The sequence below is a fragment of the Erithacus rubecula genome (genome assembly GCF_903797595.1).
Source record: "Erithacus rubecula genome assembly, contig: scaffold_176_arrow_ctg1, whole genome shotgun sequence".
Lineage (NCBI taxonomy): Eukaryota > Metazoa > Chordata > Aves > Passeriformes > Muscicapidae > Erithacus > Erithacus rubecula.
In genome coordinates, this window is record NW_027636133.1 from 1 (window position 1) to 12,030 (window position 12,030).

The 12,030-nt window shown below is 40.8% G+C and overlaps 1 protein-coding gene and 1 long non-coding RNA gene across 3 annotated transcripts; one reads left to right on the plus strand and one right to left on the minus strand.

The window, feature by feature from the left end:
• The first annotated feature begins 162 nt into the window (after positions 1-162).
• On the plus strand, positions 163-8,534 carry ZFTRAF1 (zinc finger TRAF-type containing 1). The gene is made up of 2 exons (XM_079332214.1): positions 163-379; positions 8,127-8,534. The coding sequence occupies exons 1-2, from the start codon at positions 280-282 to the stop codon at positions 8,516-8,518; spliced, it is 492 nt and encodes a 163-aa protein (XP_079188340.1). The 5' UTR covers positions 163-279; the 3' UTR covers positions 8,519-8,534.
• Positions 8,535-8,670: 136 nt separating this feature from the next.
• On the minus strand, positions 8,671-9,402 carry LOC306815643. Of its 2 annotated transcripts, none has more exons than XR_013777432.1 (3): positions 9,032-9,402; positions 8,885-8,966; positions 8,671-8,780 (listed from the first exon to the last, which is right to left on the minus strand). It is a non-coding gene; the product is annotated as an uncharacterized lncRNA (long non-coding RNA). The 2 variants fall into 2 exon arrangements; XR_013777433.1 differs by having other exon boundaries at positions 8,671-8,801.
• Positions 9,403-12,030: the final 2,628 nt, after the last annotated feature.

Here is a 12,030-nt window from a genome sequence, read left to right on the forward strand (position 1 = left end):
AGTTCCCCATTATTCCCCCCAAACCCCATTTTTCCCCTCATTTTTTCCCCTCGAATCCCCCATTTTCCCCCCAATTTTCACCTTCCCTCCTCCTCCCAACCCCCAAAATCTCCCCAAAATCTCCCCAAATCTCCCCAAATCTCCCCACTCTCCCCATTTCCCCGCAGGGTGACGCAGTGCCGGTACAAGCGCATCGGCTGCCCCTGGCAGGGCCCGTTCCACGAGCTGTCGGTGCACGAGGCCGAGTGCTCGCACCCCACCAAGACGGGCAACGAGCTGATGGACATCCTGGACGAGATGGACCAGAGCCGCCACAAGGAGATGCAGCTCTACAACAGCATCTTCAGCCTGCTCAGCTTCGAGAAGATCGGGTACACAGGTATGGGCAAATCCAAAAAATCCCAAAATCCAAAAATCCACAAAATCGCAAAAATCCCATGGACGTCGCCGTTTTCCCAAAGGTTTTATGGGGGTTTTTTATCTTGCTCAGCTTGGAGAAGATCGGATACACAGGTATGGGAAAATCCAAAAAACAATCCCAAAAATCCCAAGTCCCAAAATTCCTAAATCTACAGATCCCAAAAAACTCCAAAATCGCAGAAAATCCCATATAATTCATGGTTTTCCCAAAGGTTTTATGGAGGTTTTTTCAGCCTGCTCAGATTCGAGAAGATCGGATACACAGGTATGGGAAAATCCTAAAAATCCCCAAAATCCTAAATCCACAAAATTGCAAAAATCCCATAGAATTCATGGTTTTCCCAAAAGTTTTATGGGGGTTTTTCATCTTGCTCAGCTTGGAGAAGATCAGATACACAGGTATGGGAACATCCTAAAATCACAAAAATCCTAAATCCACAAAATTGGAAAAATCCCATGGAATTCGTCGTTTTCCCAAAGGTTTTATGGGGGTTTTTCATCTTGCTCAGCTTGGAGAAGATCAGATACACAGGTATGGGGAAATCCAAAAAATCCCAAAATCCAAAAATCCTAAATCCACAAAATCCCAAAAATCCCAAAAATCTGATGGAATTTGTGGTTTTCCCAAAGTTTTATGGGGGTTTTTTCAGCCTTCTCAGCTTGGAGAATATCGGATACACAGGTGTGGGGGAATCCTAAAATCCCAAAATCCAAATCCCAAAATCACAAAAATCACAAAAATCCCATTGAATTCGTGGTTTTCCCAAAGTTTTATGGGGTTTTTTTCAGCCTGCTCAGATTCTAGAAGATCGGATACACAGGTATGGGAAAATCCCAAAAAAATCCCAAAAATCCCAAAATCCAAAAATCCACAAATCACAAAAATCACAAAAAATCCCATAGAATTCGGTTTTTAACCAAGGTTTTCTGGGGGTTTTTCAGCCTGCTCAGCTTGGAGAAGATCGGGTACACTGGTATGAGAATCCCAAAAAAATCCCAAAATCCCAAAAATCCTAAAGCTACAGATCCCAAAAAGTCCCCAAAATTACAAAAAATCCCATTGAATTTGTGGTTTTCCCAAAGGTTTTATGGGGGTTTTTCAGCCTGCTCAGCTTGGAGAAGATCGGATACACAGGCATGGGGATCCCAAAAAAATCCCCAAAATGCTAAACCCTAAACACCAAAAATCACAGAAAATCCCATGGAATTCGTGGTTTTCCCAAAGTTTTATGGGGTTTTTTTCAGCCTGCTCAGATTCGAGAAGATCGGATACACAGGTATGGGAAAATCCCAAAAAAATCCCAAAAATCCCAAATCCCAAAATCCAAAAATCCACAAATCCCAAAAATCACAAAAAATCCCATAGAATTCATTTTTTTACCAAGGTTTTATGGGGGTTTTTCAACCTGCTCATTTTGGAGAAGATCGAATACACTGGTACAGGAAAATCCCAAAAAATCCCAAAATTCCAAATTCCCAAAATCCTAAATCCACAAATCCCAAAAATCATGGAAAAAATCCCATAGAATTCGTGTTTTTACCAAGATTTTATGAGGGCTTTTCAGCTTGCTCAGCTTGGAGAAGATTAGATACACACGTATGGAAAATCCCAAAAAAATCCCAAAAATCCCAATCCCAAATTCCTAATTCTACAGATCCCAAAAAACCCCAAATCACAGAAAATCCCATGGAATTCGTGGTTTTCCCAAAGGTTTTATGGAGGTTTTTTCAGCCTGCTCAGTTTGAGAAGATCGGATACATCGGAATGGGAATCCCCAAAAAATCCCAAAATTCCAAATCCCCAAAATCACAAAAATCACAAAAATCCCATTGAATTCGTGGTTTTCCCAAAGTTTTATGGGGTTTTTTTCAGCCTGCTCAGATTCGAGAAGATCGGATACACAGGTATGGGAAAATCCCAAAAAAATCCCAAAAATCCCAAATCCCAAAATCCAAAAATCCACAAATCCCAAAAATCACAAAAAATCCCATAGAATTCATTTTTTTACCAAGGTTTTATGGGGGTTTTTCAACCTACTCAGTTTCGATAAGATCGGATACACAGGTATGGGAAAATCCAAAAACAATCCCAAAAATCCCAAGTCCCAAAATTCCTAAATCTACAGATCCCAAAAAATCCCAAAATCACAGAAAATCCCATAGAATTCATGGTTTTCCCAAAGGTTTTATGGAGGTTTTTTCAGCCTGCTCAGATTCGAGAAGATCGGATACACAGGTATGGGAAAATCCTAAAAATCCCCAAAATCCTAAATCCACAAAATTGCAAAAATCCCATAGAATTCATGGTTTTCCCAAAAGTTTTATGGGGGTTTTTCATCTTGCTCAGCTTGGAGAAGATCAGATACACAGGTATGGGAACATCCTAAAATCACAAAAATCCTAAATCCACAAAATTGGAAAAATCCCATGGAATTCGTCGTTTTCCCAAAGGTTTTATGGGGGTTTTTCATCTTGCTCAGCTTGGAGAAGATCAGATACACAGGTATGGGGAAATCCAAAAAATCCCAAAATCCAAAAATCCTAAATCCACAAAATCCCAAAAATCCCAAAAATCTGATGGAATTTGTGGTTTCCCAAAGTTTTATGGGGGTTTTTTTCAGCCTTCTCAGCTTGGAGAATATCGGATACACAGGTGTGGGGAATCCTAAAATCCCAAAATCCAAATCCCAAAATCACAAAAATCACAAAAATCCCATTGAATTCGTGGTTTTCCCAAAGTTTTATGGGGTTTTTTTCAGCCTGCTCAGATTCTAGAAGATCGGATACACAGGTATGGGAAAATCCCAAAAAAATCCCAAAAATCCCAAAATCACAAAAATCCCAAAATCACTAATCACAAAAATCACAAAAATCCCATAGAATTCGGTTTTTAACCAAGGTCTTCTGGGGGTTTTTCAGCCTGCTCAGCTTGGAGAAGATCGGGTACACTGGTATGAGAATCCCAAAAAAATCCCAAAATCCCAAAAATCCTAAAGCTACAGATCCCAAAAAGTCCCCAAAATTACAAAAAATCCCATTGAATTTGTGGTTTTCCCAAAGGTTTTATGGGGGTTTTTTCAGCCTGCTCAGCTTGGAGAAGATCGGATACACAGGCATGGGGATCCCAAAAAAAATCCCCAAAATGCTAAACCCTAAACACCAAAAATCACAGAAAATCCCATGGAATTCGTGGTTTTCCCAAAGTTTTATGGGGTTTTTTTCAGCCTGCTCAGATTCGAGAAGATCGGATACACAGGTATGGGAAAATCCCAAAAAAATCCCAAAAATCCCAATCCCAAAATCCAAAAATCCACAAATCCCAAAATCACAAAAAATCCCATAGAATTCATTTTTTTACCAAGGTTTTATGGGGGTTTTTCAACCTGCTCATTTTGGAGAAGATCGAATACACTGGTACAGGAAAATCCCAAAAAATCCCAAAATTCCAAAAATCCCAAAATCCTAAATCCACAAATCCCAAAAATCATGGAAAAATCCCATAGAATTCGTGTTTTTACCAAGATTTTATGAGGGCTTTTCAGCTTGCTCAGCTTGGAGAAGATTAGATACACACGTATGGGAAAATCCCAAAAAAATCCCAAAAATCCCAAATCCCAAATTCCTAATTCTACAGATCCCAAAAAAACCCCCAAATCACAGAAAATCCCATGGAATTCGTGGTTTTCCCAAAGGTTTTATGGAGGTTTTTTCAGCCTGCTCAGTTGGAGAAGATCGGATACATCGGAATGGGAATCCCCAAAAAATCCCAAAATTCCAAATCCCCAAAATCACAAAAATCACAAAAATCCCATTGAATTCGTGGTTTTCCCAAAGTTTTATGGGGTTTTTTTTCAGCCTGCTCAGATTCGAGAAGATCGGATACATCGGAATGGGAATCCCCAAAAAATCCCAAAAATCCCAAATCCCAAAATCCAAAAATCCACAAATCCCAAAAATCACAAAAAATCCCATAGAATTCATTTTTTTACCAAGGTTTTATGGGGGTTTTTCAACCTACTCAGTTTCGATAAGATCGGATACACAGGTATGGGAAAATCCAAAAACAATCCCAAAAATCCCAAGTCCCAAAATTCCTAAATCTACAGATCCCAAAAATCCCAAAATCACAGAAAATCCCATAGAATTCATGGTTTTCCCAAAGGTTTTCTGGGGATTTTTTTCAGCCTGCTCAGTTTGGAGAAGATCGGATACATCGGAACGGGAATCCCCAAAAAATCCCAAAAATGCTAAACCCTAAACACCAAAAATCACAAAAATCACAGAAAATCCCATGGAATTCATGGTTTTCCCCAAGGTTTTATGGGGGTGTTTTCAGCCTGCTCAGGCTAGAGAAGATTGGATACACTGATATTGGAAAATCCCAAAAATCCCAAAATTCCAAAAATCCTAAATCCACAAAGTCCCAAAAATCACCAAAATCCCATTAAATTCGCTGTTTTCCCAAAGTTTTATGGGGTTTTTTTCAGCCTGCTCAGCTTTGAGAAGATCAGATACACAGGTATGGGGGAATCCCCAAAAAAATCCCAAAATTCCAAAAGTCCCCAAATCCTAAATCTACAGATCCCAAAAAGTCTCCAAATCACAAAAAATCCCATAGAATTTGTGGTTTTCCCAAAGGTTTTATGGGGTTTTTTTCAGTCTGCTCAGTTTGGAGAAGATCGGATACATCGGAACGGGAATCCCCAAAAAATCCCAAAAACTCCAAATCCCAAAGTCACAAAAATTCTAAAAATCTCCAGAATCACAAAAATCTCAATTCCACAAATCCCAAAGTCACAAAAATCCCAAAAATCCTCAAAAATTCATGTTTTCCCAAAGGTTTTTTCAGCCTGCTCAGCTTCGAGAAGATCGGATACACCGGTACGAGAAATTCCCCAAATCCCAAAAATTCCAAATCCCCAAAATTCCAAAAAATCCCACAAAATCCCCAAAAATGGAATTCATGGTTTTCCAAAGGTTTTCTGGGGAATTTTTGAGGTTTTGCCAAAGTTTTCTGGAGTTTTGTCAAGATTTTCCTGAGTTTTCCAAAGTTTTTTTTGGGTTTTCTGAAGGTTTTGTGGTGTTTTCCCAAAGATTTTTGGGATTTTCCAGAGGTTTTCTGGTGGTTTTTTTTTTTTGAGATTTCTGAATGTTTTATGGAGTTTTCTGGAAGTTTTCTGGGGTTTTTCCAAGTTTTTTTGCATTTTCCAAAGGTTTTCTTGGGTTTTCCAAAGTTTTTCTGAGGTTTTCCAAAGAATTCTTGGGGTTTTCCATGAGTGTTTTGGGGTTTTCCAAGGATTTTCTGGGATTTTCTTGGGTTTTCCAAAGGTTTTCCAAAGGTTTCCTGAGATTTTCCAAAAGTTTTCAGAAGGTTTTTTGGGTTTTCTGAACGTTTTTCCCAGAGTTTTCCTGGGTTTTCCAAAAGTTTTCCAAAGGGTTTTTTTGGGTTTTCCAAAAGTTTCTTGAGGTTTTTCAGGATTTTCTGCTTTATTTTTTTTTTTTTTTTTTTAATTTTCTGAAGGTTTCCCAGAATTTCCCAAAGGTTTTTCCAGGATTTTTCCCCGATGTTTTCCAGGCAGGGAGTTGAAATTTGGAATTTCTCACGGAATTCTGGAAGGAATTTCTGGGATTGGGGTTGGATCTGACCAGGGAATTTGGGATGGGAAAGGTTGGCCAGAATTTGGGAATTCTGAAGGAAAATGGGGAAGCCAGTTGGGATCTGGTGGAAATTCTGGGAATTTTATAGGATCCTGATGAATCCTGTTGGGATCTCTTGATAATTCCAGGAATTTTGTAGGATTCTGGTGCACCCAGTTAGACTTCAATGGGAATTTTGGGAATTTTGTAGGATAACAAAATTCTTTTAGGATCTGATGATGATTCCAGGAATTTTGTAGGATTCTGGTGAATCCTATTAGGATTCAGTGAGAATTTGGGGAATTTTGTAGGATAATGATGAATCCTTGCAGGATCCAAGGATAATTTTAAGAATTCTGTAGGATCTTGGTGAAACCTGGTGGAGATTCAGTGAGAATTTTGGGAATTCCATAGATAATGGTGACAACTCATGACAACTTTGGCAGTTCCCGACCACATCATCCCAAATTTTTCTGATCTTCTCCCAAATTTTCTTGACCTTTCCCCAAATTGTTTCTCTCCTCCCTGCAGAGGTTCAGTTCCGCCCGTACCGCACCGACGACTTCATTGGGATGGACTGGGAGAGATTGGGATGGACTGGGATGGGATAATGGGATGAACTGGGATGGGATTGGTACCTTGGCTTTGGAGCATCCTGGTGAATCCAGTTTAGGATCCGATGATAATTTTGGGAATTTTGTGGGATCTTGGTGAATCCTGATTGGATCCGATGATAATTTTGGGAATTGCGTAGAATTCGGATGATTTCAATTAGGACCAACATGGAGAATTCCCAACCATGCAATTCCAAATTTTCCTGACTTTTCCCAAACTTTCCTGACCTCCCCCAAATTGTTTTTCCCCACTGCAGAGGTTCAGTTCCGCCCATACCGCACTGATGACTTCATTGGGATGGACTGGGATGGGATAATGGGATGGACTGGGATGGGATTGGGATTAACTGGGATGGGATAATGGGATGGGATTTGGTATCTCAGCTTTGGAGCATCCTGGTGAATCCAGTTTAGGATCCGATGATAATTTTGGAAATTTTGTGGGATCCTGGTACCGTCAATTAGGACCAACATGGAAAATTCCTGACTACGTCATCCCAAATTTCTCTGACCTTCTCCCAACTGTTTCTCTCCCCCCTGCAGAGGTTCAGTTCCGCCCGTACCGCACCGACGACTTCATTGGGATGGACTGGGATGGACTGGGATGGGATTGGGAGTGACTGGGATGAACTGGGATGGACTGGTATGGGATTGAGATCCTGGCTTTGGAGAATCATGGTGAATCCGGTTTAAGATCCAATGATAATCTTGGAAATTTTTTGGGATCCTGGTGGCGTCAATTAGGACCAACATCAAGAATTCCCAACCATGTCATCCCAAATTTCTCTGACCTTCTCCCAAACTTTCCTGACCTTCTCCCAACTGTTTCTCTCCCCCCTGCAGAGGTTCAGTTCCGCCCGTACCGCACCGACGACTTCATTGGGATGGACTGGGATGGGATTGGGATGGACTGGGATGGGATTGGGAGTGACTGGGATGAACTGGGATGGACTGGGATGGGATTGAGATCCTGGCTTTGGAGAATCCTGGTGAATCCATTTTAGGATCCGATGATAATTTTGGAAATTTTGTGGGATCCTGGTACTGTCAATTAGGACCAACATGGAGAATTCCCGACCATGTCATCCCAAATTTCTCTCACCTTTCCCAAATTTTCCAGACCTTCCCCCAACTGTTTCTCTCCCCCCTGTAGAGGTTCAGTTCTGCCCGTACCGCACCGACGACTTCATTGGGATGGACTGGGATGGAACTGGGATGGGATTGGGATGGACTGGGATGGGATTGAGATCCTGGCTTTGGAGCATCCTGGTGAATCCAGTTTAGGATCCGATGATAATTTTGGAAATTTTGTGGGATCCTGGTACCGTCAATTAGGACCAACATGGAGAATTCCCGACCACGTCATCCCAAATTTCTCTGACCTTCTCCCAAACTTTCCTGACCTTCTCCCAAACTTTCCTGACCTTCTCCCAACTGTTTCTCTCCCCCCTGCAGAGGTTCAGTTCCGCCCGTACCGCACCGACGACTTCATCACGCGCCTGTACTACGAGACGCCGCGCCTCACCGTGCTCAACCAGACCTGGGTGCTCAAGGCGCGCGTCAACGACTCGGAGCGCAACCCCAACCTGTCGTGCAAGCGCACGCTGAGCTTCCAGCTGATCCTCAAGAGCAAGGTCCAGTCCCCCATGGAATGCTCCTTCCTGCTGCTCGAGGGGCCCTACGACGACGTCAAGATCAACCCCGTCATCTACCACTTCGTCTTCAGCAACGAGAGCAACGAGACCGACTACATGGCGCTGCCCATCGTCGACTCGGTGGAGTGCAACAAACTGCTGGCGGCCAAGAACATCAACCTGCGGCTTTTTATATTCCAGATCCAAAAATAATAAAAGAACGACTTTTTTGGGGGGTTTTATTTCTTTTTTTGGGGGTTTTTTTGGGTTTTTTTGAGGGTGTGGGGATGAGGTTTGGCGGTGCGGTTGGGTTGGGTGGAAGCGGTGGGTGGTTGTCAAGAGCGGTTTGGAAGAGAGAAAAAAGTGGTTTGGAAGTGAGAGAAATGGGTGGAATCATCAAGAATTGGTTAAGATCTGACAGGAAGGGAGTGAAACCATCAAAGTTGGCTTGAATCCATCAAAAATTGGCTCAAACCTATCCAAGATTGGTTTGAACCTATCCAAGATTGGTTTGAAGCATTCCAGGATTGGTTTGAACCCATCTAAAGTTGGGTGAACCTTTCAAAAGTTGATTTAAACCATCAAAAATTGGTTTGAACCTATCAAAAGTTGGTTTAAACCATCAAAAATTGGTTTGAACCCATCAAAAGTTGGTTTGAAACTATCAAAAAAATCAGTCCAAATGCACCAGAAGTTGCTTTGAAACCATCCAAAGTTGGTTTGAACCCCTCAAAAATTGGTCCAAACCTACCAGAAGTTGGTTTGAACCCATCAGAATTTCGCTTGAAACCATCCAAAATTGCTTTGAACCCATCAAAAGTTGGTCCAAATGCGTCAAAGGTTGGTTTGAGACTACCAAAAATTGGCTTGAAAGTGACAAAAATCGGTCCCAGCTCCCCAAATTTTGGGTGAACCCATCCAAAATTGACTTCAACCCATCAAAAATGGGCTTGAAACCACCCAAAGTTGGTTTGAAAGAACCCAGAGTTGACTTGAACCCATCAAAAATTGGCTTCAAACCATCAAAAATCGGCCTGAAACCATAAAATGTTTATTTGGAACCATCCAAGCTTGGTTTGTACCGATCCAAAGTCAGTTTAAAACCATCAAAAACTGATCCAGACACACCAGGAGTTGGTTTGAAACCATCAAAAGTTGGTTTGAAACCATCAAAAGTTGGGTGAACTCTTCCAAAGTTGACTTGAACCCGTCAAAAATTGGCTTGAAACCATAAAACCATCCAAAGTTGGTTTGAACCCATCAAAAATTTGGCTTGAAAGCGACCAAAATTTATCCAAATGCACCAAAAAGTTGGCTGAACCCATCCAAAATTGACTTGAACCCATCCAAAGTTGGTTTGAAACCATCAAAGATTGGTCCAATGCCACCAAAGTTGGTTTGAAACAATCCAAAATTGGTTTGAAAACCATCAAAAGTTGATTGAAACCATCCAAAGGCGACTTGAACTCATCAAAAGTTGGTTTGAAACCAAACCAAAAATGGGTGAAACCATCGAAAAATTGGTTAGAGCCTTCAGAAGTGCTTTGAAACCATCGAAAATTGGTTGGAAATCACCAAAAATGGCCTGAAAATGACAAAATTTGTTGGAAATCCAGTGGAAAAGTCTGGAAACCAACACAACTTCGTTGAAACCAACAAAAATTGGTCAAAAGCCAACAGAAAGGTCTAGAAAACATAAAAAATTGGTTAAAACCCACCAAAATTGGTTTAAAACCACCAAAAATGGGTAAAATTAAAAAAATCGGTGAAACTTTCAGGAATACTTTGAAACCATCAAAACTTGGTTGGAAATCACCAAAAATGGCCTGAAAATGACAAAATGTGGTGGAAAAGTCTTGAAAAGAAAAAGATTTTATTAAACCCCACAAAAATTGATTTAAAACCCCCCAAAATGGGTGAAATTATTGAAAAATTGGTGGGACCTTCAGAAATTCCTCGAAACCAACCAAAAATTGGTTGGAAATCGGAAAAAATGGCCTGAAAATGCCAAAATTTGTTGGAAAACCAACAGAAAAGTCTTGAAACCAACAAAAATTGGTAAAAAACCCAACTGGAAGGTCTTGAAACCACCAAAAATGGTTTGAAACCACCAAAAATTCTTCCAAACCCAACGGAAAGGTCTTGAAACCATCAAAAATTGGCCTAAACCCAACAAAAAATTGGTTTGAAACAACCAAAAATGGGTGAAACCATTGAAAAATTGGTGGAACCTTCAGAAATTCTTTGAAACCATCGAAAATCGGTCAAAACCCAATGAAAAGTCTTGAAATCTTCAGAAATTGGCTTGAAACCACCAAAATTTGGTTTGAAACCTCCCAAAGTTCTTCCAAACCCAATGGAAAGGTCTTGAAACCAACAGAAATTGGTTTAAATGACCAAAAATGGGTGAAACCATTAAAAAATTGGTGGAATCTACAGAAATTCTTTTAACCATCAAAACTTGGTTTGAAAATGTCCAAATTTGGTTGAACCCCAACTGGAAAGTCTTGAAACCAACTAAAATTGGCTGAAAACTCCAAAATTTGGTTGAAACCCCCAAAAATTCTTCCAAACCCAATGGAAAGGTCTTGAAACCACCAAAAATTGGTTTAAAACCATCCAAAATTGGTTTAAACCACCAAAAAAATTGGTGGAACCTTCAGAAATTGTTTGAATTTGTCAGAAATTGGTTGGAAAACGCCAAAAATTGGTCAAAACCCAACGGAAAAGACTTGAAACCACCAAAAATTGTTTTGAAACCTTCAAAAATGGGTAAAACCATGGAAAAATTGGTGGAACCTACAGAAATTCTTTAAACCATCAAAACTTTGTTTGAAAATGTCCAAATTTGGTTGAACCCCAACTGGAAGGTCTTGAAGCCAACTAAAATTGGCTGAAAACTCCAAAATTTGGTTAAAAACCCCCCAAAAATTCTTCCAAGCCCAATGGAAAAGTCTTGAAACCATCAGAAATCGGTTTAAAAACATCAGAAATTGGTTTAAACCACCAAAAAATGGATGAAACTGTCAAAATTGGTGGAACCGTCAGAAATTGTTTAAGACTATCAAACTTGGTTTGAAAATGTCAAAATTTGGTCAAAACCCAAAGGAAACATCTTGAAAACACCAAAATTTGGTTGAAACCGCCAAAATTTCCAAACCTGGTGGAAAGGTCTTGAAACCAATAGAAATCGGTTTTAAAACATCAAAAATTGGTTTGGAACCACCAAAAATGGACGAAAACCGTCAAAAATAGTTCGGAATCACCCAAAATTTCCCAAACCACCCAAAATTGCTCCAAACCCACCCAAAATTTCCCAAGCCCACCCAAAACCGCCTGGACCCCGCCCCAACCCAACCCCAAAATCCCCGAAAAGCGACGGAGAAACTTTGGGAACGCCCGAAAACGACGGAAAAAAAAAAAAATCCCAGAATCGACGGAATTCGGCGGCGCCCGGGAGGATTTTGGGGGATTTTGGGATGGATTTTGGGGTGGGGGGGAGGGGAAGTCGGTGGAGCGGGGGAGGGGCGGCCGCTCATTTTATTAGAGAATAAAAATTTGGGGAGTTTTCCAATTTTTGGGGGGTTTTTTGGGGCGGGGGTGGTTTCGCCAAATTTGGGAGAGTTTGGGGAGAATTTGGATGGGTTTGACCCAAAATTTGAAGTTTTGGGATGGGTTTGGAGAAAAGTTGAAATTTTGGGGAGGTTCGGACCAAAATTTGAAGT